The following is a 27903-nucleotide window of genomic DNA, read 5'->3' on the forward strand; positions in this document are numbered from 1 at the left end:
AGCGGCCCTTGGGAGAGGGGCAATGGGGCACCCCTGTGCTTTAGACTTGGCTTGAGGAGGTGACACTTTGCCTGTGAAGAGAGGACGGCTAAGGACACACGCCACCCGCTAGACTTCACAAACGAAGTGGACGCGGGTCACACCCCTGCGCACGCGCAGCAGGGGCTCCTGTCACGCAGGCGCACGGCGGCCCGGCGGGGGACGAGAGGAGGCAACGGCTGTGCGGCCTGCGGGCGCGCGCTCCCTTACCGGCCAACGGACGCGAGGCGCGCGCGATGGAACAACGGTTAGCTGAGTTTCGGGCCGCGCGGAAACGGGCGGGTCTGGCAGCCCAACCCAGCGCTGCCAGTCAGGGCGCACAAACCCCAGGAGAGAAGGCGGAAGCAGCAGCGACTCTAAAGGCAGCCTCGGGGTGGCTAAAGCGGTTCCTGGTATGGAAACCTAGGCCCGCGAGTGCCCGAGCCCAGCCCGGCCTAGTTCAGGTGAGAAGACGGAAACCTCGGCCCTAAGACGTGGCCTCGGAGCCACAGTCGAGGGGGCGGCCCTAGCTGCCGGGGGTGTGGCCCTAGCTGCCGGAGGCGGGGCTACTGGCGCTTCCCTCCTGCTCCAGGGCTGGACCGCTCATCTCCCGCCCCACGTGTCAGCACTGTTACCGGTTTTGATATTTTCTTTCCAGCCCGCGACCCATGCAGCTCCTGATTCGAGGCAGGAGGCGAGAGTCGAGGGTTCTGGAAGAAAGCACCTCTGCCCTGAATTTATTCACCCCGAATTGAGTTATCGTGACGCCCTGTGGCTTCGGGAAACCTTTCCACAACCAAGTTGAGCCACAGCCCTCTGCTAATGGAGGGTAAAAGGTCTAATTGGATACTGATCAAAAGTAGCAGTAATTAAAACTTCATTTGATTCGCACCTGGGGCACATGCAGCTAGTAGCCCACATAGCCTGTGACTTAGAAATGCATTTGAATACAGAATTTACCAAAGTGTGGTAACTGAAACTGCGGTAGTGGCAGAAGCTTATTCAAGTTCCACAGTCAATGTTCAAGACAAAAAGTGATTTAGTATGAAAACCTTTTCACATTTAATTCTTTTGATAATCTCTTATTTTGCAGATGAATTTAATTTGCATCCTTTTGTGTTTTCATTTAGTTTTAACTCATCAGTAAAATGCTAAGGTGGCTTGCGGTGAGATTGAAATGTCTGTGTGGAAATACAGGACAAAACGTATCAAGGGATAAGTGCTTTGTAATAATTTGTGCCAAGGGCTTTGTTCCTCCTAAGTGTAATAAGAACTAAAAAATTCCCTTTAAAATGAAAATGTAGTGGAAGAAAAGTGTACCTTTCTCGCCTTAAAATTGTTTCCGTTAAGTTCATCTATTATTGCACATTTGATTTGAGGGAATTTTTAAAAATTAGTGAACCTATTAATTTTGATTTGATATTCTCAGTGATATACAGGATTCCAGGTGACTTGCAGAAAGGTGAAAAGAGCGCAGCAGAGTTCAAACAATCCTTGTGTGCAGTTTGTGTTAATTGTCTTTGGATAATTTTGTTGTTGACTAGAACTTTCTAAGTACAACACTTGCTTAAGATTTTAGAAACCATTTCCCTTATTCTTTTTCTCTCTGCAGTTAAAAACAATGTCTAACCCACGCAATGAGCTTTTGACTGTATGTCTCATTTCCAAAGGAATGAGATCATTGAGTTGGACCCAGAGAAACTGAACTCAGAGAAAAACTTCCATTATTGAGAACCCTGATGGCCAAAGGATGAGAGGAAATGCTGGACCTCCAGTTTCTTGTTAATTGCTCTGTTTTTCATAAGAGACTCTGCCTTAAGCTCGTTTTCATTGACTGTTACCATTTCTGGGTTTGCTCTGGTGTGAAAATTCTCATTTAATTTTTTTTCTTCAGATTCTGCCTCTAGTTTAGAAAACAAAATTTCTAATTTACAATTCATGTCAGATAATTTTGATGGCACACTGTGGCCTGTCAGAGATTTTAGCATTCTATTTTTTAAAAATTATTTTTAATTTTTGTGTTTTAATTGAAACAGCTTTATTGAAATAAGATTTACATACTACAGAATTTATCTCTTTTAACATACAATTCAAAGATTTTTAGTAAATTTACTGAGTCATGCAACCATCACTACAATCCAACTTTAGAACGCCTCCATCACTCCAAGGAGACCCCTCATGCACGTTAGCGGTTACTACCCGTTTCCAACCCCAGCCCTGCACAAACGTCAATCTACTTTCTATCTCTATACATTTGTCTTTTCCGGATGTTTCATGTAAATGGAATTATACAGTATGGTAAACACATTTTTCATCTATTAATTTTTATATTCAACTAGGTTCAACATGTAGCCATAGCCAAATATTTTAAATTTTCCTTCTGGGAGTTTAAGAATGTTTATCTTTTTTGATACTTACTTCTCCTTCAGCTTTCTCTTTTTCATACTGAAACAATCTTTTAAATGATTACATTCATTGATTAACTCCTCATTTTTCCCTTGTAGCAGAAGACCTTCCTTTTCACTCTCAAGGCAGCATCCTTGGATATTAATTACCTTTTGTAAGGTACCCCTTTCTTATGAGCACCATCTAGTTGTTGAGGCAGCAGATTTTCACGTTGTAGTTGAGATATTCTCTCCTCTACGTAGTCCCACTTTCCAAAGGATTTACTTGGCTTAGAGGTCTTTTTGTACACTTTATAAAACCAAAACCTTTTCTCTGAGAGAATTTCTTGTGTCATGGAGTTTACTTTTTAGGGTATTGAATTTAATTTGAGCTTCGGAAAGTTGCTCAGTTAAAAACTCATTATTATCTTTTAGTTCAGAAATATCAGAACTCATTTTCTTTCTTGTAAAGAAACGCCTTGTGCTCTCTCTAAAGTTCTAGGTCTCTTTTTGTTTTCACACTTTGATCACGCTCACTTACAGCAGCAGCCAGTCTAGCATGGAATGACTCAACTTCAGCTTCTAGTCTTTCCTTGTTTTGTTTCTCCTTCTCCAGTTGAGACTTGAGCATTTTGTTCTCAGTTTTGAGGTCGTTAAGCTGTTGACTATACTGGGATACTGTTTTTGTTAACATTTTTCCATTGAGTTTTATAGTCTCTTGAAGGTCACCATTCATTTCTTTAATAATTTCAATGTCCTTCAATATTTTCAATATTTCTTTTCCTTTTTGAGGTTCTTATTTTTTATTGTGTATACTTACATACACAATAAAGGCAGTATCTCTCTTCAACAAGCAATTTTCATGCATCAGGTCTTTCTTTTTTCTATGACTGCAAGAATCTTGACTTAAAGTATTTCTTCAAGCCTTCAATTCCATTTCTAGTGATCCGATGGTCAGTTCAAGCTGTTCTTTTACTTCAACTTCTTTCCTATGTTGCTCCACTTTCCTTTCTAACTCTTCCCTAATGTTTTCATACAACATATTAGCATTTCTTCTCATCTTCTTCTTTTAAGGTGCATTCAAACTGTAGAGTTCTTGTTTCCATTCCACTTTTTAATATTGAACTGTGACTTCATTTCTTGTGTTTTGGATAGCTCCTTCTTCAGTACACTAAACTCAGTTTTCATATTTTTATTGTCTAGTGTAAGTTGTTCACAGATAATTTTTTTAAGGTCCAGTGACTTTTCACATGAAATAAATGCATTGTGGATTTCCATTAGGATATGAGAATCATTACAATCCATTCCATATTGCTTAATGAGCATCATAAACTTCTTATAATGAGGGTAAGATTCCTCATGATCCTCTGAAGCTGTTTCAGATAGCCGAGTTAAGTCATCAGGTTCATCTCTAAATGAGTTTGCTTTTTGACCTTTTTCTCTTCATTTGACATTTTCTTTGCAGGCCTAGCATACTCTTCATTCTTCTTCCTAGGAAATCGCTGATGGTAAGGTTTTCCACTCTTCCTTTGTTGAATTAATTTATCATCGTCATCAGCAGATGTACTATCCTACAGGTTTTTTTGATACTGTTTTTTTGTTGTTGTTGTTTTTTGTTTTTTGTTTTTTGTTTTTACTTTTGTACTTCTTTCTAGCTTCTTCAACCTGTGGCTATTTATTTTCACTTTCAAGCTTTTCTTGTTCTTCCTCTGAGGTCACTTGTACTTCTTGTTCTGCTTTCAGTGTTTGTTCATTCTTCCTTTCTATTGCTTTCTTCACAACAGAATCTTTCATTTCCATGGTAGGCTTTAGGGAAAGATGTTTTCAGGAGGCCCTTCTCCCTTTTCATTTACTATGTATTTTTTTCCTTTTTTATGTGAAGGTCCAAGTAAAGACCTTGAAACACTCTCAGGGATACTCTGCTTGGTAGTAAAAGTCAAGTCTTCATCATCTGGTTTAGGGCATGAATCAACACACAGTTTTTTGAAAATACTGAATGCAGATGCTTCAGAACTCCCAGAATCTTTTGCACTTGCTCCTCCTTTTTTCAAACTTGCATTCTTCTTGGATGCTTCTTCTGGGTGGTTGTTTTGAAGACCGTTTTCAAGTATCTTTTTTTTTAATGTTGCAAAATTTGTTGTGTTTGTCAGACCATCAGAAATAGCATGATCTTCTGCAGTCTGTTAATACATACTCTTGAGTATGCATATACTTTGTTGAAGAAGAATGCTAACTATACCTGACAAGCCATAATGTACAACAGCCATGAGGGCTGTTCTTTTCAACCTATCAACAGCATGTACATTTGCTTGTTTCTTCACTAAAATTCCACCTTTTGCTGTGTTTTGCAAACTATAAAGTGGTGTGTTTCCATGCTTGTTCAGCACTTCAGTATTCACATGGTGTGAAGGCAGTTTTTCTGCCAGTAGTGTGTTCTCATTATAGATAGCATAGTGTAGTGCGTTGTTGCTGTAGACATCCATAAGATCTGGATTGGTGCCACGTTCTAGCAGAGTGATGACACAAATCTCTTCCTGGCAATGTACAGCCTTCATCAAAGGCATCCTGTTTCGTTTGCCACCAATGTCAGTCTGGCATTTTCAGTTCACCTGGAGAGTGACTGCTTCCACATGGCCATTGGCATAAGCCAAATGTAAAACAGTCCTGTTCATTCACAGATGAAGGAATACAGAAACTCTAGGATATATGCACAGTGGAATACTCTTCAGCCATCAAACTTTAGGACATCACCCCACTTCCAGCAACGTGGAGAAAGACCTGTTCATCCACAGATGAAGGGATACAGAAACTGTAGTATTCATTCACAATGGAATACCCTTCAGCCATGCACATATACTGAAATCATATCACCTGGAGCCACACAGTTGAACCTGTTATTCCCTTGATGAAGGGATGACAAAACTGAAATATATATCCAGAATGGAATATCCTTTCACCACAGAAATGGATGAAATCCATTTGCAATCATGTGGAGAAACCTGTTCATCCACAGATGAAGGGATAAAGAAACTGTAGTATATATACACAAATGGAATACTCTTCATCCAGAAAAATATAATGAAATTACATCATTTGCAGCCACACTGTTGAACCTAGAGGTCATCATGGTAAATGACCTGTCCTGTCCACCCAACAGCTGAAGGGATAAAGAAACCACCATACAGATACACTGTGGAATATGCTTCAGCCATAAACCTTTGGGAAATCCTGTCATCCACAGCCACGTGGAGAAACCTAGAGGACATTAGGTCCAAAGAAATGAGCCTGGTAGAGAAAGTCCCACACCTTTTAATCTCAGGCATGGAGATTCCAAAAATTTTATCTCCTGTCCATGCACAGATGAAGGGATCGAGAAACTGTAATGTATATGCACAAAGGAATACTCTTTGGCCATCAAAATAACTAAACCATGTCATTTGGGGCAACACAAGTGAACCGCCAAGGCTGCAGCTGCCTCGTGCTATGCCATGGATGGAAGCCACTGTGGCCTCCATCTGGGCCGAGCTCTGACCACAATGATGCCTCTGCCCCCACCCGGGCCTCCCTCTGACCGACAATGCTGCTGCATCTTTTCAGTAGTCATTGATGAGGAAGTATCCACATCCTCCTTCCCACTACCAGATTTTGCTTGGAGAAAAGCAGTTTCCCGAAATAATTCTGTGACGAGCTTCTTCCACATTAGGACAAAAATGCTGGTAACTTTTAAAAATTCCTATAGAAGCCTCCTGCTTCCCTCTCCAGCCATATCCCAGGCAAGCCCCCTGCATACCACCCTGCTCCAGAACCCATTCCCCATACCCATCCACCACTCCTGACCTCCAGGCCTTGGCTCAGCCTGGCTTTCTGCTCAAAGGCTCTCCTTTGGAGTCGCCTGGCTAAGCACAGCTTTGCCTCACCCCTCCAAAATCTAGTAGTTATCTTGAATTTCTCCCTTTCCCTCACTATCATTCATTCATTCAACAAAAATCTTGTCATGTGCCCACCGTGTTCCAGCCTTTGTCCTAAATCCTGGGAGACAGTGTGATTAAGACACAAGTGCTACTCTTGTACAACTTGCATTTGAGCTTGGGCAACAGGGAAAGGAGGACAATAAACAAAACCAGATAAATGCTATGAAAGAAAAAAGATAGAACCAGTAGATTGTGATAGTGAATTAGGGGTGAGGGTAGCAGAGTACTATTTTAAATCAGCTGAGCAGGGAGAACTCACTAAGGAGGAGACATTTAACAAGAAGAAACCACCCTGGCAAAAACGGGGACTAAGCCAAGGGCACATATGGTGACAGTTTTGCTGTTTGTAGTAGGAGGGGGCCAACCAGGTGATATGTGAGGGGAAGGTAGCATTCCTCTCAGAGGGAACCACAAGTGCAGAGGCCCTGAGGTAGGAAGCAGCCTGATATTTGAGGTATGGCAGTGCCTTCCTTGGACCATGCCTGTGTGTGATGCAACAGTCATAAACACTTCTTCACCCAGGTTTTACAGCAGAAGGGAAGTGGTACTCAGACAAATTCCAAATGAGGCAGAGGAATGTCCGTATCTCTCCTCTTCTTTGTTTGTTCCCTTCGTCAGTTTGTTTACCCCCCGCCCCGCACACCCATCTCCCTCTAGCTCCCTAACCTTTCTCTTGCCAGCCCCTATAAAGGCCCTTAATTAAATAAAATGGGTTTTGGAGGAGACCATCCTAGGATCCCAGACTGACCTCATCTCTGCCTATCACTAGTTGTATGGCTTTAGGGAAATTACTTAATCTCTTAGTGTTTTCTTATCAGTAAATTGGGAATAATAATGCCTGCCTGCTGGATTACAAGAGTTCATACATTTGAAGGCTCTCAGTAAATGGTGGCATAGGAGCATTCTTCTTTTTATACTCCCTAAATGATAAATTTAGTTTATTGTGAATTTCAACATGTATATTCAAAATGTATTTTGTGTCTATCAATCCATTATTTCCATCTGACTGCTGTCACCCCCCGGTCAATGTCTGGCTCTCTCTTGCTAGGCCTCCTCCCCAAACTTTTTAGCACCAGGGATTTCGTGGAAGACAATTTTTCTACCCAGGGGTGGGGAGAAATGGCTTCAGGATGAAGCTGTTCCACCTCAGATCATCAGGCATGAGTTAAATTCTCATAAGGAGCGGGCGCCCTAGATCCTGCGCATGCGCAGTTCACAATAGGGTTCATGGTCTTATGAGAATCTAATGCCACCGCTGATCTGACAGGAAGTGGAGCTCAGGCAGTAATGCATGCTCACTGGCCACTCACCACCTGCTGTATGGCCTGGTTCCTAACAGGCCACAAATCCATATGGGTCCCGGGATTGGGAACCCTTGCTCCAGATGACAGCTGGAGCAGTCTTAAATGAAAGGTGGATTATAAGTTCCCTGCTTAGACCTTCAGCTGTTTCCCATTTCCAGAATCTTCACTGCAGCCTGCCTGGCTGTACTTGATCTGGCTCCCACCCTCCTGCCCTCCCTCCTTAGCCCTGTCGTCTCATGCTACTCTCCCCCTTGCCCAGTACACTGCCCAGATGCATTCTTCTTGGGCCAGAAGTACTATGCATGCATGTCAAATCTGAAACAGACGTTTCTTAGAGTATCAGGGGTCAGGGATGTGGCTGATAATATAAGGGCCTCTCCAATCAGACTTTCTAATCGAACCGAAGAGATACTAATTACAGTGTTGATGCTATAAAAAGAAGGTTCTGACAAAATAGAACTTCTGAAGCATCATAAATCAGATAACCAGTATTTGTGATCCCCTTTTAAATATTCATGTGAAGAAGAATAGGGGATGTAACTGAAGAGATGAATTAAAAGTTCTGCTATGTATTGAGAACCTAAGTATGGGATGCTGTGTTTGGATCTGGAGACACGTTGCCTCCTGGTACTTAAACAATCTGGCATCACACATCACATGACCTATATTAAAAGAGAGACACTGTAGTACTGAATAGTTTGATGCTCAATGAGCAGGAGAGCTAGCTGGTGCTTGGGGAGGCAGAGGGGGCACCCTCCCTGATGGCCAGGGAGGTCAGGGCTGACAGTTCATGAACTGTGCTTGCCTGGATGGAAGGCAAATAGTTGAGGAAGAAAGAGGAAGTGGATGGAATTCTAGGCCTGAGATGAGGACTGAGAATATCTTTGGGTAATAAGACCAGTTAAGCTGGAGTAGAAGGGTCATTTATAGAACAAAAGATTGTGGATCCTGTTGTAATGGAATTTCCTAGACCACTGTGACCCACTAGTGGATGGTGAAATTAATATAGAAGATCTTGTCCCCTATTAAAAATGTTTTTAAAATAGAATAGGAAATACAAGAGAATGTCTCCGGGAGGGTAAGTGTTGACTTGTGAAAGGTTGTTGCATATATGTATTCTGGGTTACAGTCTCAAATGTATTCCTTATTGTAGGGCATGCTCAAAGAGTTCTGAGAACAGTGGACTGGACACAGAGCTGTCTAAATACCTGTGTCTGCCATTAGCATCTGGCACAGGAGCCTGTGTACTGGCATTTCAATCTGTTGAACAAATTGAGGTCCTTGGGTTCCAGCCCAAGGAATTTGGATTTTATCCTGTAGGCAGTGAAAGTTTTTGAAGATTTGTGGGCAGGAGGATGATCGGTCTTTAAGAAAATTCATTTAGCAGTTGTACATAGGATGGCTTGGGGAGGGAAGAGATAGGAGGCAGGGAGTCTAGTTAGGAGACATTGGCTGGGCCTTGGGTGAGTGACAACGACCTGTGTAGGTTAGTCACGGGGATGGGAAGGTAAGAGGGCCCAGTAATGGCTGTAACAGTGGTTTTTGTTGTTTTTGAGACAGTGTCTTGCTCTGTCACCCAAGCTAGGGTGTGGTGGTGCAATCTCAGCTCACTGCATCTTCCATCTCCCAGGTTTGAGCAATTCTCATGCCTCAGCCTCCTGAGTAGCTGGGATTATAGTCATGTGCCACCATGCTGGCTAATTTTTGTATTTTTAGTAGAGATGAGGTTTCACCATGTTGGCCAGGCTGGTCTCAAACTCCTGAGCTCAAGTAATCTGCCTGCCTCAGCCTTCCAAAGTGCTGGGATTACAAGTGTGCGCCTGGCTGATTTTTTTTTTTTTTTTTTTAACGTGAAAAGGATTTTTGTTTCCTGTCTCTATTTTAGAATCACGCCAGTCATAATATTTTAGGTCATCTAATCAGATCAACAAAGGTACGTTGACTCTGTGTTTGAAGCATTTGTCATGACTGTTGCATTATCGATTATTCAGGAGTTTCTGTATGGGGCACAAATTAGCTCTTCTTAGCAGCAGACTAATCTGAAGAAATGACTCCCACGAATAAGAATCTGTCTGAATGCTGTAGGGCTTTTATTAGGTCTCATCTCACTAAGTGCTGATCAGTTTTGATTCAGTTGGAGCAGAGCACATAGTTCTTTGGAGGTGATTGTTTTAGAGAGTAGGGTGAGAGAATAGAAATCAATGAGCCAGCAGCCTTCTCACAGCAATGAAAACTGCCTTTTCAGATTAGTTTTGATCATCTCAGCTCCATTACCCTTTATTCTTTCTTTTGTTTGTGTATCCTAGGAAGCGCCGCAGCCCCAGGGCAGCACATCACAGCCACCATGGAACATAGCCATTCCTCTACCATCATGCTGGGACCAGTCTTTCCTGACCAATATCACCTTCTTGAAGGTTCTTCTCTGGTTGGTCCTGCTGGGATTGTTTGTGGAACTGGAATTTGGCCTGGCATATTTTGTCCTGTCCTTGTTCTATTGGATGTACGTCGGGACACGAGGCCCTGAAGAGAAGAAGGAGGGAGAGAAGAGCGCCTACTCTGTGTTCAATCCGGGCTGCGAAGCCATCCAGGGCACCCTGACTGCAGAGCAGTTGGAGCGCGAGTTACAGTTGAGACCCCTGGCAGGGAGATAGGACCCAGCTGTGCCATCATGCAGCTAACTTCTGATGTCTTCCTCACCACTGGCTATGGATTTGATTTCAGGTGTATAGGACTAAGGGCAGCTTGCAGGTTAGCTCTGTGACTGCATGGTTCTTCTACATTCTTTCCCTGATCTTTTGCTGCCATTTGATCTTTGAATTTCTCTTTAGTGTTGGGGAAACTCTCTAAAGTACATTCACTGTGGGTCCGATGCAATTTATAAAAATTATGTACTCAAGAAGGGAGACCTGTTTGTCTCATTTCTCATCTGTTTGGGGGATGATTTTAGAGCACTAGAAAGGCACTGGGAAGATTCTCAGCTTAAAACATCCAGCCATTTGAAGTAATGATTAGGTACATCAGGGCTGCATTGTAAATGTTCTCTTTAAGTCTTTTAACATTTATAGCAATTTTTTTTTTTCCCAGAAAGTTTAGGTTGCAAGTTTTGGGTTTCTTGTTTGTTTTTGTTTTGCTTCCTGCTTTAATTCTTTCATTTTCAGTCATTACTGGTATTGAAAAATAAAATATCTTTAAAACATCTCTTCAGAAATAGGTCCCTCTTCATTGCCCATCACCATCTTCCACTCTCTATTATTTTGTCACCACTCAGTAAAGGAAGGTAGGAAGAGACAAAGGACTAAGTGCAGGTATGGGGAGGGATTTCACAAGTGGTTATTAATAGCCAGTTCAGCAAGGAGTATTGAGTGTGTACAAAGGGGAGGGCTGGAAGTGTAACTCCAGACCTGTTGGCTGCTTGAGTTGTTTCTTATATTCTAAGGCAGCAGTCCCCAACCTTTTTGGCACCAGGGACCAGTTTTGTGGAAGACAGTTTTTCCATGGACGGGGTGGTAGTGGAGGTGGTTTCGGGATGAAACTTCCACCTCAGATCATCACGCATTAGAGTCTCATAAGGAGCACGCAGCCTAGATCCCTCGCATGTGCAGTTCACTATAGGGTTCTAAGGGCTTTAGAGTAAGCAGCCTTTTCATCTGTGGGCCTCTGGTGAGAAATTCTGTAAACAGTGATAATCAGGCTGGATTTTAATGTTCCTTCCTCTTCCAGTACAATGTTAGAGTTTGGGTTCGTTAAAATCAGGCAGACTCCCATTGGGTTGGGGCTTCTCTCATTAATTCCATTTTGTGGCTAACTTCATGGTGTTTCAGCCCTTGTTGAAAATTCTTCTGATATGTGTTGCTCTTCCTCACAGCCCTTTGCCCATTGGGAGTTTGGCTATTCCTCAGAGCCATCCGGTCAAGCAGGTGGTCCGTTCTAGCTCACAGAAAAGTCTTTTCTTCCATGATTTCTGTCTGAACTGGACATGTAAGAGAGTATGGGAAACAGATGAATCCCTATTAAACATGAAGTTTTGATTGTATTTAAGATACAATTTTGTTGACTGATTTATTTTCTTAAGGCTTTCTTAATTTTCTTGATACTTTCCTTGGACTTTTCCATTTCATAAAAGTCCCACACAAGGGAGTAATTCCCTAATCTAAGTTTTACTGCAGTGCTCAGGGCAGTAAGCATTGCTGTAGGAAAGAACTCATTTGTATTTTAAAAACGTATAATTCAAACTTTCCCCTAAAACAAAATGCCTGTAACTCTGAATTAGAGAGGTTTGATCCAATTAGTAATCCCAGTGGGGTAAAGACTTAAGCACACAGGAGACTTGACCTGTGGTTGGGTGGACCTCAGTAGTGATTTTTGAAATGCAGCTGTTTTTGAGGTGGAGTCTAGATTGCCTCAAGCCCATCTTGCATGGGCTTTTCTGTGAACAATTTTGTCAGTTCTCCTCACCTCTTCCCAAAGGTGCATGTAATGATGGCATTAGGAAAAATAGGGTATGAATCAATTAAAGGCCTGACAGGGAGAAGAAGAAAGAACAATAAGTATTTGGTGCTTTCATCAGACCATTAGGCTTTAGGTGCAGCCTTGATTTCCCGAATTTAGGCCTATTGATCTCAGAATTTCCACTCATAGCCTGACCATTAACCCAGCATGCAGCCTCCATTAAAGGATTCTTCTGTCATCAGGGAACTTGAAATCCCAGAGGTAGATGCAATCCCTGTGATAACTTTATACACGAGTGAAGTCATTTCTGTTCAAGTCTTAACAAGTAACTTGGTTTTTGCTTTTATTCACATTATCCCATCTTGCCTACTGATAGAGACTGTTAAGTGAAACTCTACATCTAAAGTTGGAAGGGACCCCAAAATGCCATCAAGTGTGTTCCCCACCCCCAACCTTGGGCAGGGCCATCATTTATTCCCAAGTAAAGATAATTAGTTTCTAGTGAACCCCTAAAGAAGATTCCAGGTACTTCCTAGGAGGTTCTTTATGTTTACTGAAAGAACTTTTGCCACTCCCATCCTCACCATCTGGGGTTATTTTGTCTCCTAATCTTAGTGGATGTGGAGTCCCTGGAGGCCTATGTGAGCATCCTTCAGACTGGTAAACCCTTAGTTCTCTTTTCTCTCTGCTCTTTAGGCCAAGTCATTGAGCTGTACCTCTGGGACTCAGTCACTTTCATGCTAGCCCTGACCTAAGTTTTTCAGGTTTGAGTGAGGGTGAATGTCCCTGTGGATGGGTGTAATGACCTTTCTCAAAAGCTTTGGAGCTTTTCCAGTGATGACAGGCATGTGTATTTTGTGCTATTAGAGTTATGCTTTGAGTATAGGCAGTCTTCCACATTTGTCTTTTGACTAACCTGTGTGTCATTTAAAAAGCTCTGTGCTGCAAAATCTTAGAAAATTATACAATTGAAAGAACCAGTGACCCTCAGTTGGGCAGAAGACATCAAAATTCGAGCTATGTGTTTTTAGTTCCTGCTACTCATACCAGCAAATAGTTGTAGATGCCCTGGATTTGGCGCTGCTGGGGACACACACACAGGAGCTCCTGCATAGGATGAGCGTCCCTAAGAGCCCAGGGATGCAGGGGTGGGGTTGGGATGTCATGGAGCATATTGCCACCAGGCGGTGGCGTAGAGCTGCCACTATACCTCACGGGTCCCTTCACCTCACACTTGAAAATTTACGTAATGTAGAAAACCCTCTGGGATGTTTATCTCAACCACTTGTGCTGCTTTTTCAGATTTTTTTTTTTTCCATTTTAAAATTTACAGAGGAAAGGGCTCATCAGAGGTCCTGGGAAAGGCATAGAAAGCTACCAGAAGTGATTTATATATGTATTTTAAAATAAAACAGCAGCTCCTCTCTAGACTTAGCAGGCAGTGTTACAGTTGCTTGCACATAGCTGAGCTTTGCGGGAAGGAGAAGGGGAATGACTAAGAATTTACATAGTTGGCAGAGAAAACCAACTCCCGAAGCCAAAGAAAGTAACTTTTGAACCATATGCTTTGGTTTCTATCACACATACTTTTATTTCACAACTTTGGAGCACTAGGATACATAAAGACTTGCATCCCATTTTCAAAAAGCTGAGAGAGAAGACAAGATGAGTGCACACAAAACTGTATTATGAAGTATAGGACACAATGTGAATGCTTATAAAGGTGTAAGGTGTGTGTGTGTGTGTGTGTGCATGTGTTTTTTCAAGGGAGAAATCACTTGCAATCCTAAATACTATATAGGATTTTCACTTCTACATGAAAAATACTCTTTCCTGAACAAGTCATGGATGAACGTTTTGAAAAGTATGGTCTATAGACCACCCACCTACATAGGAATCTCCTGTAGTAATGGTAAAATGCAGATTCCAGGGCCCCCACTGACTCAGAATGTCTGGGGGTAGAATCCTGAGAATCTGCATTTTAACAGCCTCCCTGATGTGATCTCTGGCATAATAAAGATTAAGAGCCGCTGACGTAAACCATAAATGTTAAAATAGGAAGAAAATTTAGTGATTATTAGATCCAAGCAAAGAAAACGGTTGTGCATTTTTAAAGGGAGCAATGAGGTTTGCTATTTTTCAAACTGTTCATTTGGAACACCAAAGCGAGAGAAGAAGAAACATAGCTTTAAAACAATGAGGAACTAACTCCAAAGACTACGCAGAAATTAAACGTCCTTTATTTTTGAGGTTTTCTTTAAATGATTACAACAAGAAGTACATGCTCGTTTTAGACCATTTTGGAAATACAGGAAGGAATAAAATATTGTTGTACTTCTGTGAATATATTTTAGAAGTCAAGAGGTATATAGGGTGTATAGGGAGAACATCTCCCTCTACCCTGCCGTGTTTGTAGTTTCTCAAGCCTGCAAATGACACCATCCTAAACACGCTATTCTTTTGCTTGCTTGCTTTTTTCTTTTTTAGGAGTTTGAATTTTATTTATATGCATTTGAAGTTTTTATGTAAGGGAGTGACATGATCCAATTTTCTTTTTTTTTTCCTCTCTTTTTTTTTTTTTTTTTTTTTTTTTTTTTTTTTTTTTTGAGAGACAGAGTCTCACTCTGTCCCCAGGGTGGAGTGCAGTAACACGATCTGCCTCCCAGGTTCAAGCAATTCTCCTGCCTCAACTTCCCAAGTAGCTGGGACTACAGGCATGCGCCACCACACCCAGCTAATTTTTCTACTTTTAGTAGAGAAGGGGTTTCACTGTATGCTGGCCTGCCTGGTCTCAAACTCCTGACTTCAGGTAATCTGTCTGCCCTGGCTTTTCAAAGTGCTGGGTTTACAGGCGTAAGCCACTGCAGCCGGCCCTCAATTTCCATTTCTAAAAGATCATCCATGCTATGGTGGGGAGTAGATTCTCTATGTCATTCATTCATCCATCCATCTATCCATTTACAGAGCATCTAAACTTTGCCAGTCCTGGTGCTGGACTTGGCTCATACAGATATAAGGGAGACAAGGTTCCTTTTCTCAAGGACCTCACAGTCAAATGGGGGAGGTAGCCAGTAACCAGACAGTTACAGTGCAGTGTGGTAAGCCACACTGAGAGTATGTCATCTGAACGAGGACCCCAGCCTCAAAAGAGGGTCTTAAATCACGGGTCAGGAAGGGCTTCCTGGAGGCAGTGGCGCTGTGCTGAGTTTAAGGGAGGACTAGGTACTCCCCCAAAAAAGAAGGTGGGGGCAAAAAGCATTTTGGTCAGAGAAAACCACCTGGGAGAAAGGTGATAATCATGAAGGAGAATAACAAGCTTGGATGCATTCTGAGGACTTGGATGTTAAGGAACGAATAAAAGGAATTGATGAGAGGCAATTCCAGAAAAGAATATTGGGTGCCTCTTGCTTTTTGAGCAAACAATATTTCTTAGTAATTACATCAGCACAAATAGAGCTGCTTCCTTCTTTTTCACAGCTACAGAGTATACCATTGTATGGATAGATTGTAACTCAACAAGTCTCCGTTAATGTATATTTAGGTCATTTCTAATCTTTTGTTGTTGCAAACAATGTACAACGAATATCCTTGTACATATGTCATTTCAACATATGGGAATACTTCTCTGGGATAATTTGTTAGAATTAGATTTGCTGGCAAAAGGATATTTGACTGAAAATGTTTGATAGATGTTGCCCTGCATAGAAGTGATTCTTATTTACATTCCTACCAGCAATGTATGAAAATGCCAATTTCCTCATATCCTCACCAACACAGGGTGTTTTCCAACTGTCTTCTGTACTTTGCCAATATCTGAGAGGTGAAATGGCACCTCATAGTTTTAATTTAAATTTCTTATTATGGGTGAACATCTTTCTATAAATTTATGAGTCATTTGTATTTACCTGTGAACTGTTTTAGCCTTTGCATGATTTCTGTTGAGTTATTGGGAATTTTAAAATTTCATTTAGGAACTCTTCGTAAATGAAGAAAATTGGCTCTTTGAATTATGCATTTCAAATATTTTTGCTCAATTTGTTCAAACTTGTTGCTGTTTTTGTTTCTGTGTAGAAATTTTTTGTTGTCAAATTTATGTATTTTATTTTATGACCTGGGTTTTTGTCATATGGCAAAAAAATTTCCATGTTTACCCACTGCTTTCGTTTTCTATATTTAAGTTCTTTATCTACCTAGTATTTATTTTGGAGTGGGGTTACAGATACGGATCCAACTTTATTTATTCAGGCATCTATTTGTTCAGGTATCTAACTAGTTCCCTCAGGTTCATTTATTAAATAACCCAACTCTTTCAGGCTAATTTTAAACCCATCTGTATCATATACCACATTTCTTGTGTATTTGTATCTATTTTGGGCTTTCTGATCTGTTATTTTGATCTGACAGCTTTTCCATATTCTAGTACTTCACTTTTTATTATTGAAGCTCTTTGGTGTGTTTTAATATCTGAATGGGGTAGACACCTCTTTATTACTCTTATTTTTGCTTTCTTCTTTAAAACTTATACTTAACATGTTTATTTTCTCCCTGTGTTCTTTAGAATTAACTTGACCAGGTCCCCAAAATTTCTCTTGATATTTTTATTGGTCTCACATTATACAGATAACTTAAGGAGAAGACACATCTGTAAGTTACTGTTTTACTATTCAAGAATACAGTATGCTACCATTTGTTTAAGCCTCTTTTACTGCCCCTCAGTTGCACTTTCAAGTTTGCTTTATATTGATCTTCCTATTCCCTGTTTACTCCTGGTTATTTTATCTTTTGCTATTAAGGTCAGTAGATCTTTTCTTCTATTATTTCCTCCAACTTGTCATTGTTGTGTGTGTGTGTGCATGAGAACTATTGATTTTGGTATATTAATTTTGTACCAGTCCTTTACCAAATTCTCTTACTAATTATAATGGTTTTTCAGTTGATCTGCCTGGATTTGCCATGTAGGTAATTATTTCCTTTTCAAATAATGTAAAATTTAGTTCCTATTTTCCCTTTTTTTTTTTTTTTTTTTTTTTTTTTTAGACAGGGTGTTACTCTTGTCACCCAGGCTGGAGTACGGTGGAACAATCTTGGCTCACTGCAACTTCTGCCTCCTGGGTTCAAGCAGCTCTCTCACCTCAGCCTCGCGAGTAGCTGGGACTACAAGTGTGCGCCGCCATGCCTGGCTAATTTTTTGTATTTTTAGTAAAGACGGGGCTTTGCCTTGTTGGCCAGGCTAATCTTGAACTTGTGGCCTCAAGTGATCCTCCCCTCTTGGCCTCCCAAAATGCTGGAATTACAGGCGTGAGTCACTGTGCCCAGCCTCTTTTCCCAATTTTTATGCCTCTTATTTTTTTCTCTTTGTTCATTACATTGGCTAAAGCACCTGGAAAAATGTTAAATCAGAATAGTAATCAATGATATCTTTGTTTTGCTCTTGACTTTAATAAGCATGTGCCAGTATTTCCCACTAAGCATGATCCTGGCTTTGGGGTAGGTGAATAGATAGATAGACAAACAGAAATCTTAAGAAAGCACTCATCTGGGCTGGGTGCAATGGCTCACACCTGTAATCTCAGCACTTTGGGAGGCCAAGGCAGGCAGATCACTTAAGTCCAGTAGTTCGAGACTAGCCTGGCCAACATGGAGAAAACCCGTCTCTACTAAAAATACAAAAATTAGCTAGGTGTGGTGGCAGGTCCCTGTAATCCCAGCTATCGAGAGGCTGAGGCATGGGAATCATTTGAACCTGGGAGGTGGAGGTTGCAGTGAGCCAAGATTACACCACTGCACTCCAGCCTGAGCAACAGAACGAGACTCTGTCTCAAAAAAACAAAAAACAAACAAAAAAGAAATTACTTCTCTGTACTTATGTTATTAAAAGGTTTTTCTTAAGAATGGATGTAGAATTTCACAAAATCTCCTTTCAATGTAGTGAACATTAATCTTATAGTTTTTCTTTTTGATCAATTAATATAATCAATTAATATTACAGATTTATTTATTGAACCATCCTTTTATTCCTGGAATCCACCCTTGATTGTGATGTACTATTTTTTAATGTGCTGATAGATTCTGTTTGTTAATAGTTTTATTTATGGTTTTTATCGGTGATTTTCATGAGATTATATTATTTTTTAACACTTTTAGATTTTGAAATGTATAAAAAGCATATTTTTAGGTCTTCATTATAGATTGTCCCCTTTATCATTATGCAAAGCCCTCTTTGTTTTCTTTATTGCATTTTTCCCTGAATTTATTTTTGTCTGATATTAAGGCTGGAAGCCCTGCTTACTTTTTGTTTGCATTTGCCTCATGTGCCTCTGCCCATAGTTTTGTTTTCAGCTTGAATTATTTTTATTAGGTATGCTGCTTGTATATAAAGACTAGTTGTGTTTTCTTTTATAATCTATTATGAGAATATTTTCTTTTAATAGGTGAGTTTAACTTATTTATGTTTATGAAAGTCTTGCTTATCTCATCACATTTTATATTATTCTGTTTAGGTAGCTTCTTTTACCATATGGTCTCTGGGTTTTTCGTTTGCTTGTTTTGTTTGTGTGTATGTGTGTTTCTTTCAATAATCTAGAAAGTTTAAATTTCTATTTCAAGTTTATATTTTTAACTTTATATTGATTACTTAAAAATTGATATTTTTAGGCAGTGTTTATTAATATCCTATAAAAATAAGTGTAATAAATTTATATTTCCATCTTCTTCCTACTTTTCTCCATCTTTCAAACCCCAGTTCTACTGATTTATTGACTAATTGATTGACTTATATCTTTAAATATAATTACAACCTACTACTTATCAGCCTTAACTGATATATTTTGCCCTGATAATGAAATCCACATGCCAACACTGCCTTTTATGCCTCCTCTCTTCCTTCCCTCATTTTATTAGTTATATCATATCATTAAGGTTTATAACATTTATATTCTGTTCTTTAGTCCTATCTTTACATTTTTTTAGTCTTAGTCCTATCTACAATTGATTTTTTTCACTTAATGATTAACTCTGAATATATTCTCATGTTATTCTCCTACATTATACAGACAGCTGCATAATATTTCTGTATGGATAAATGTACCAGCCTTTATTTAGCCAATCCCATATTATTAAACACTTCAGTTGTATTCGGTTGTCACTAGCACGAATAGTACAAACCAGGCTCACCTCTTTGAAATTTAAAATTTTATATTTCCATCTCTTAGAAAAGAGTAATTAGAAGCCAATCCCTATTAAAACCGGATCTCAACCTTTAATCACCAAATCCCCTGGGGATCTCATGAAACTGTGGATTCTGATTAAATAGGTCTGGGTCAAGGCCTGAGATTCTGCATTTCTAACCACCTTTTAGGTGCTGATGCCACTGGTCTTTGGACCACACTTTGCTTAGCAAGGTCTTTGAATATATTTCATTTCTGGGGAATTCTACTTGAATAAAAAAAATGCTGGAAAATATAGCCTGTAGCAGTAGTTTCATTGTGTCTTATGATATAGTTTAAAATATCACATTTGTATCAAAATAACTTGTAGCATATAATTATTATTTGTGAACGATCATTTGACAATTTTCTTAAATCTCATTTGTTTGGGCTTATTGTGGATATGTCCCTGGAACCCTCTCAGATGCGTACGTCCCTGTCGCATGGAAAAAAAGGCTGAGAACCCTGGGGACCAGAAATAAAGCAGAGGTCAGATGGGTACCCTAGAATGAGGCAGTGAAAAGAAACCTTTGAACCCAAATTTGTAAATAATATCTGCACTCTTAATCTCTTGGGGATGTGTTTGTTGTTTAGTAGGTAGGTGGTTGTTTAGGTGGTTTTATCCTACGAGGCCCAAAGTGATCTGGCCCCTGCCTCTCTTTTCAGGTTACATTCACCTCCTTGGTGTTCATCTTACATTGTGGTTTGGCAGACTTTCTGTAAAGGGCCAGTTGGTAAATAGGCTTTGTTGACCAAACTGTCTCTGTTGCAAGTACTCAACTTTGCCATTGTAGAGCAAAAGCATCCATAGACAATATATAAGTAAATGAATGTGCCAATAAAACTTTATTTATAAAATCAGGTGGTAAACCATAGTTTACTGATCTAACAAACTAAATATGCTTCTTTCTGCTTTAGGGATTTGACTGTTGCCTTTTCTGGGAACTCACTCCCCTAGATGATCCTAGGTCCTGCTCCCTTATTCCACTGGGGTCTCTCAGATGTCACTTCATCAGAGAGGCCTTCCCTGACCATCCGGCCTACAATAGCACCCTACCCCCATATCTCCATGTCCTTTACTCCCTTTCTCTCTTGGTAAATATTTCATTTATTGCTTCACTAATAATATTGATCTTATTTTAATAACTGTTAGAGAAAAGCATATGTGTTGACAGGCAGAGTATTCTTTATATACATGTCAGTTCATTTACAGTGGACCATCTCTAGGGACAGAAATAACTTTGTTTTTTAGAGCTTATTTTAAACATTTTTCTTCTAATGACTTTTCCTCTGAGATTTAGACAGAGTTTGGCAGTGCCAAACATATTGTGAAATGGCACCCGGTTGGTATGAAACAATTGCCTTGTTCTAGATCCTCATCAATAAAAAAAGTAATGTCTTTGGCTATTCTGGCTCTTCTCATAGATTATATCAGGTTCTGCCCTATATATAATTTTCAAAAATCTATTTCTGTAAAAAGGAGCATTTCCTAGGCAATTTGCATTTTTCCCAGAATCCTCATGGCCTAATGAAAGGCTGGGCAATGCAGGGCGAGTAAGGGCCCTGGAAGAGACATTTCCTGAAGAAACATGATCATTTTGGAAATTCATGTTAGGATCTGATCACTTCGGAGGATCCAGCCCCAGGGAAGAGAGAGAAGTCAGATTCTGAAGTTCATGTAAGGTTTCTGTGATCTTGCTGCTATAGCCTTTGGAAATCTACATCTATGCATCATTCTTAGTGCAGCTGAAGAAAGCTGTTCTTCATGTGGGCGGCCAATGCAGAAGGTGCATGAGCCCCACACTTCATTATGGAGATGACTGTAACTTGGGGTATTACTGGGGTTTGGGTAGCTTGGCATGCTCTCAGGAGATCTGCACTGTGGATACAGAATGTCTAAAGAGCTATTGCACTTCTCATGTAAGAAGTGACAGCAAGACTAACTCAGTCATGGAGCCTGAGAGGTAAGGGCCCCTTCCTGCCAGAAGGAAGGTCTGTGTTTGAGAAGCAGGTGTTGTTCAAGGCTAGGAGAGTGAGTGAGAGCATTGCCATTACAGCTGATTCTGAGACCCCATGGGTGGCATTCTTTCTGGACTTGTGGCACCACCACACCTTGTTTGGCAGGCTTCACAATCTTTACCAATTTCTAGGTGTTTTTGTAAATACTTCATGTAGCTGGGGTGTTATAGATGTTTTTCTTGATAGCTGAGAATATTTCAACACAGTATAATTCTTAATGTAACATGGTTCTTTCATATGATGAGTGTACACGAGAAATCTTTTCATCTTTTTTTTTTTTTTTTTTTTTTTTGAGACAGAGTCTTGCTCTGTCTTCAGACTGGAGTGCAGTAGCACAATCTCAGCTCTCTGCAACCTCTGCCTCCGGGTTCATTGCAGTCCCTGCATAAAGGCTGCGATGGATAATTCTCCTGCCTCAGCCTCCTGAGTAGCTGGAACTACAGGCAGGCGCCACCATGCCCAGCTAATTTTTGTATTTTTAGCAGAGACGGGTTTTCGCTATGTTCGCCAGGATGGTTTTGATCTCTTGACCTCATGATCCACCTGCCTCAGCCTTCCAAAGTGCTGGGATTACAGGAATGAGCCACTGTGTCCAGCCTTTGCCTGTGTTTTTAACTGTACCTTTCCAAAGGATGCCATTGGAAGACATTGATTTAACTTAACTAGGGGGAAATGTCTTTGCTTTGGTGTGTGTCTCTGGTTTGGGTTCTCTAGTCTTTACTTTTAACACCAGGATTTGAAAGATGAAAGAGCTTGAGGATGATTTTATTGTCAAGTAGCATCTAATTGATGGGTAGCAGTGGGGTTTATTAAAGCTGTAAATTCAATTTCCTAGGAATTTTGAAGGTTCAGAAGGGTTCTGGAGGGCAAAAATATGGTGGTAAAACACCTTTTTTTTTTCAGCCAGAAATGTACATAACGGTTACAGATGGTCAAAGATTGGAGCTAAAGAGTAAAGTAACCATGGCCTTTTTGTTGTCACTATTTAGTTTGTGTAGTTGCCAAGTGTGTTTCTAATGCCACCTTAGGTCATCGGCATTAAAAAAAGTTTTGTGTAAATATCATTTACTGCCTCAAGTCCTTGCTCTTTCACCCTAAAGATTTGGAAAGTTAAAACAAAACAAAACAAAACAAAAACCTGCTAATCGCCTCTGGGTGTTACCAGCCTGCATTAGCTCTAAGGCAATCCATCTCTCGGCATGGGACTACCCAGTGTTTGTAATTCTCAGCTATTGATTTTGTTTGTAGTTGGAGGTTGTACCACAAATAAATTCTAAGGTCTATTTGTCCTACATGAGGGGGAGCCATAGTAATTCATTCTCACATTGGTGCCCAGTGTCAGTGCGAAAAAAATAAAAGTCTTCTTGGATTCACTCTAGGCCATGGGTCTTTTTCTCTTTCCAAAATCATTGTGTTAGTTAAAATGAGCTTTTGTACAAAAGAAAATACTCTATCACTGCTTAGGATTAGAGAACGCTACAGGGAAGGAGCTCAGATTTATGGAAGATGGAGTTAATAACGCTGACTGGAGATAGGGTTCCTAACCTAGTTCCTTGTCACTTGCCACTTGTAATTCTCATTCTTTTTTCCTCCTCTGCAATTTCCTCCCCTCTTTCACTACAGCTCTTTTTCACATTTAAACAGTCTACTATTTTTCTTTTTTCTTTATCTGCTTATGTTCTGGCCCCTTCATCTTCTCTTCCTCACCTACCCTTCCCACCTTGGGGATACTCAGTTTGACTCCTTCCTTGTAGTCACACAATATTGGATCTCTGTTCTCATCTTCTCCAACCATCTGGCTACATTTGTCATCTAGTCCAGCTTGTGCTGCTGGTTTCCAGCCTTCCCTCTCTGCCCCACCAACTATTTCTCTACTTCTGATGGGGAAAACCTCACCGTTTTCAGTCTTTCTCTTTGTGTGTATGTGTTGGGAGGATGGGTAGGGAAGGAGGGAGAAAGGAAGAAAGGAAAGACGGAGGAAGAGACAGAGACAGAGATTGAAAGAGACTGAACTGCCATATGTTCATGGCACAGGGTTTTGGGAGGATAATGAGGGAAGGGGACAGGAGTTCTTAAACCTTGAAAATGCTGATATGCAATGGCATGTGAGTGAGATCCTTCACAAACTCTATGTGGAACTCAGTCCTCCCTATCTGGGGGCAGTAGTCACTAGAATATGGCTTTATATTGCATGTGAACATGAATGAGTCTGGAGGCCAAGAATTCTGATTTGTCTCCCCAGTGGCTAGGCCTCAGAACAGCTCCCCAACCCCCTTTCTTTAGGCTGAGGTCAAGCCCTTATTAAGCCACAGTGCAACCTCAGAGAAAGAAGGTGCACTTCTACCTGATTTATATTATTCATAATAGCTACCTAGAAATGTGGTGGTCATTAATTGGTTTGGGTGGATGTTTTCCTGAAAGGTGGGGAGGGGATAAAAACCTCTATTTTGGTCCTGCTAAGTGGAAGGGGAAGAGCACAGAAATGCGAGAATATCAGTAGGGGTGGGAATTAAGTCAAAAGCAGGATGGGTGCAGAGAAACAAACACAGACGTTCCACCTGCCACTATCAGGAGTTGGTTATAGGTGTAACTTGCTCTTAGAGTAAGAATTATTCTCATGTTTGAAAGGGACAATTACCACAGCTTATCTAAAAAGCGGATGTTTAAAGATACTTTCAGGTAAGTACACTGACCTTCAAATAGGTGTAACTGAAATGATGGGGGAATTAGGGGAATCTGCAATGCTTCTGCCTTTCTGTAAGAGTGAGTTGCAAATCTGGAGAGTGAGTAATTATTTAAATTGGAGAAAAGTTCATTTTTCTGAAGATGAATTTCTAAACAGCAGTTCCATTCAAATTCTGTGGTTGCTTTGCAAACAAAGCTTATGCTTTTATGACTTTTTTAAAAATGGATTTAATGGACTGAGTTCATTTAGACAGGAGAGATCGAATGAATGAGCGGAATTAAAATACACATCCATTTGGCCGTCAGTCATTGTTTAAGCCACTCGACCACCCAACTTTTCTAATTAAATGACATTGCAGTCCCTGCATAAAGGCTGCGATGGATAAATTAGTACTTGGTGAGTGCTTTGAAGATGAAAATCACAGTATGAGTAATGAGCAGGGTTTTTTTTTCCTTGGGCTGGAAACGGCATCTTTTGTGTTTTCCCACTGCACCGTGAGTCACCTGGATTGACATTGCAGAAAGCCTCCTCTCACAAAGGAAGAGCAAGAGAGACAGTAGGGACAGACTTTTATTTGACTTACAAGGCAAATTAGGAAAGAGCCTGCATCCATTCACATCTGTACAAGGAATTATATGACCTACACATTCGCTACCTATAGAAACTGGTCATATTTTGCAGGAATTTATACATTAGGAAATCACATGGAAATGATCTTGTTTAAACATTCATGAAGAACAAACATCCCCCAAGAGCACTGAAGATAGAAATCTAGCTTTGTCCCTCCTGAGAGCTTGGCTTACCTCTCTGTTGGTGCATTTAAAGGTCTGCATCAAATCCCTCCAGAACTGATGGGATGCCGGAGTTTGTCTGCTTTGAGGATGTGATGATTATTTTAGTGGGAGGAGCTTAGAACTGCAGGTTTGGAGGTAAAGTGTGAACTGTTTGGCAAGATCAAGCACTGGCTGGCTGGGGTGAATTTTGCCCTTCCCTCAATGCTCCCATTGGCTCCCCTGCAAAGAACTCAACTTTTTATACGTTCCAAACTGTAGTGAGAGGTCTTTTCTTACTACATCTAAACATTCTCATTTAGATATGTTTTTCTTGTCCTGAATTGCTTTGACACAGCAATAATTAGTCATGCTACATTGTCTAGGCTGGCTAATTACTGAGAGCTTGGCAGGCCCCATCGGAAAGGTTGCATCACCCAATGTAAGTTAGGATCCAAGCCGGTGGCTGCCCCACTCCTCATTGCATCCAAATGTAGAATGAGGTGCATCCTTTTCAACCCTGACAGCCCCTCATTCTCAGTTGCACCCCCAAATTGGTCACAGCTGAAAGAACAGCATTCACAGTATGGCCAGCAGGGTCACCTCTTCCTGAGGCAGCAGTCGGGGAGGAGGAGTGCAGGGAGGGAAGTTGGATGCATCAGGGGAAAAATGGAGCCACTGCTAGACAAGGTCCTGGAAAACAGACTAAAATGGCCAAAGAAGAGAGAAAACTCTCTCCTCTGAGGGATTCAGATATACACACACACGCACACACACACACACACACACATATATATATACAGAGAGAGAGAGAGAGAGAGAGAGCGTCCAAGAGGCTTGGGGAGTTATTGGAAAACAATTATGCTTATCTGCTTCCTGCCAGTCTGTATTCATTGACAGAGCAGAAGTAGTTATAGATATTGCAGACACACTGTGGCACTAAATAAAGTGTTTAAAATTATACTGCTTAATAACGCTTCCTGTCTCGGCCCTCTGCAGACCCAGAGAGCTGATTTGGGCCAGCAGGTAACAGTATAGGGGCATGGTAATGTGGTTGGCATAAATTTCTCACTTGGGCTATTTTCTTTCCCAGGGGAACTCACTCCAGCCACAAAAGAGGGGAAAATGTTAGAGTTGATCCTAATTGGTTTCTGCTGAATGTTTAGCACGTCATTCACACAGGTGTCTTAGCAGACTAAGCCTCTGTATTTTACTTGAGAATTTTTATAGTTTGCCTCATAGGAGCCAAAAGTAGGATCAGTACTGTAGATTAGAATCAGTTCAACAGAGGGAAAATAAACCTTTGGAATAGATTTTGCCTTCCCTGAGCACGTCGCAGGCATTAGCAAATAATGGGAGCCCTGTCTGCGCATGGAGAGGAAGTATCTACCACTTAGACTCCTAGCCTCGGGTGTGCGGTCCTGTGACCTGCACAGCGGGTGTGATGATTCTGGAGTCATCATCTCCTAACTTTATGCTGTTATGCACAGAAGAAGCATGCACACACACATGCACACACATACACCCACACACACCCACACACAATGTTCTTTCCTTGCGGAAGAAAGAAATGGGAGGGACTGAGGAGCAGAGGTCTCCTGACTGTGAGCTGCTGGATAGAACACAGCCAACCCTGATGAGAGTGGCCAAGACCTTCAGAGCATGGATGGGAGTTGACTCCATTTGCCCTTTGTGCTGCTGTGCCATCTTTGCTAGGCTACAGTTGCCATTTGCTAGCTGTCTCCAAATTCAGAGAGTGCTAAAGAGGTAAAGGGGGAGGTTCTAGACCTTTTAGGCTATTTTAGTACACTCTGTGTGGCTATCAATACAACTTTTCAAACACATACAGAGGCATCAGAAAAAAAAAATTAAGCCAGTCCATTAAAAGAGTGCTGGAATTGCTGTCCAACATGACTCACGTGCTGTTTCTATGCGTATGTGTGCCCTGATGCATTTCATTTCTAAAGTTTAAGACAAGGATGAATGAAGTACCAGAGTAAAAACAGGAAAGCACATCCTTCCCCTCCTCTCACCGGTATAAATTACAAAGGAGATGACACTTTCACCATCTGATGAGTCTACCTTTGCCGCTGTGTTTCCTCTTCAGCAGAAATTCCAGATAACACCACTGACTTTTACTTAGAGTATCTTGAACAGCTATTTATAGTTTTCACCTATCCTTCCCAGAGACCTCACTAGACTGAGAGACAAGGGCTTGTCTGGGTCTTGGCCCAGCTCAACCACCCTCTGGTGTCGTGACCTTGGGCAAGCCACCTCTGCAAGCCTCATTCCTCAATCCTATAGATTGGGCCAGGGGAGATCACCAAGGTCTTTCTCTGCTCAGAGTCTCCCAGAGCTCCAACGATGTGGTCTACAGCATGAGGCATACTAAGACCATCAGAAATCATCCCTGCAATCCAGAAACTCATTTTAAAGGGAAGGAACTTTGCAATGTAAGTGGTTTGTTTCAGTTCTGTGATTCGGCTGCTTGAAAGACTGAAATGGCAAAGAAAAGTTGACAAAATGCAAGCCCCAAACAAGTTTGAGGAAGCTGGCCAGAGTGCTGAAGTCAACTGCTGTTCACAACAGCCATCAGACCTTGTGGCTGCAAAGCTCAAACAAAAGCAGCACCTACACCCTGTTGGTCAGCAATAGTACCCCGGGACAGAGGCAGCCGAGAGAGTTCTCAGCAAGCTCCAGGCGTGTGGCATTAGGCATCAGGCATGTAAACAGCTGGTGGAATTTCAGAGTACATCGCATTCCATAGTTCCCAGACCTGTTGGAGCCATATTTAGCTTAGGAGAGCTTGGAAAGAGTGCAGTGCCATTTGAATGACTATTAATAGCTTCGGGGGGCGTGGGGAGCGGGGGTTAGAGCAAAGCAAAGATTTCTTCAGTTCGATATCTTGTATGTTTTCATGAAAGACAAACTTCCTCCATGTTAAAAGGCTTGGGTGTGGGGGTCTGACGAGCCTTCTGAAATCAGGAATCACCAGTTCCAGTTGGGAAGACAACTCTACTTACAGTTTAAACTAAATGATTTGAGCTTCCCAGGTGCCTAACTAAGCAATTTCTTCCCTACAATCCCTCTTCTCAGC

The 27903-nt window shown here is 41.1% G+C and overlaps 1 protein-coding gene and 1 long non-coding RNA gene across 4 annotated transcripts; both read left to right on the forward strand.

The window, feature by feature from the left end:
• Positions 1 to 203: 203 nt before the first annotated feature.
• On the forward strand, positions 204 to 11719 carry SAYSD1 (SAYSVFN motif domain containing 1). Of its 3 annotated transcripts, none has more exons than XM_028846896.2 (3): positions 204 to 482; positions 1631 to 6175; positions 9984 to 11719. In XM_028846896.2, the coding sequence occupies exons 2-3, from the start codon at positions 5891 to 5893 to the stop codon at positions 10326 to 10328; spliced, it is 630 nt and encodes a 209-aa protein (XP_028702729.1). In that variant the 5' UTR covers positions 204 to 482; positions 1631 to 5890; the 3' UTR covers positions 10329 to 11719. The 3 variants fall into 3 exon arrangements, with proteins under 3 accessions (XP_028702729.1, XP_014991750.1, NP_001177803.1); XM_015136264.3 differs by having other exon boundaries at positions 1631 to 6118; NM_001190874.1 differs by lacking the exon at positions 1631 to 6175 and having other exon boundaries at positions 276 to 482; positions 9984 to 10455.
• Positions 11720 to 14702: 2983 nt separating this feature from the next.
• Positions 14703 to 18836, forward strand: LOC144340367 (uncharacterized). The gene is made up of 2 exons (XR_013416431.1): positions 14703 to 17199; positions 17890 to 18836. It is a non-coding gene; the product is annotated as an uncharacterized LOC144340367 (long non-coding RNA).
• The last annotated feature ends 9067 nt before the right edge of the window (positions 18837 to 27903 follow it).

This window comes from Macaca mulatta, chromosome 4 (assembly GCF_049350105.2).
Source record: "Macaca mulatta isolate MMU2019108-1 chromosome 4, T2T-MMU8v2.0, whole genome shotgun sequence".
In the NCBI taxonomy this organism is placed as follows: Eukaryota; Metazoa; Chordata; class Mammalia; order Primates; family Cercopithecidae; genus Macaca; species Macaca mulatta.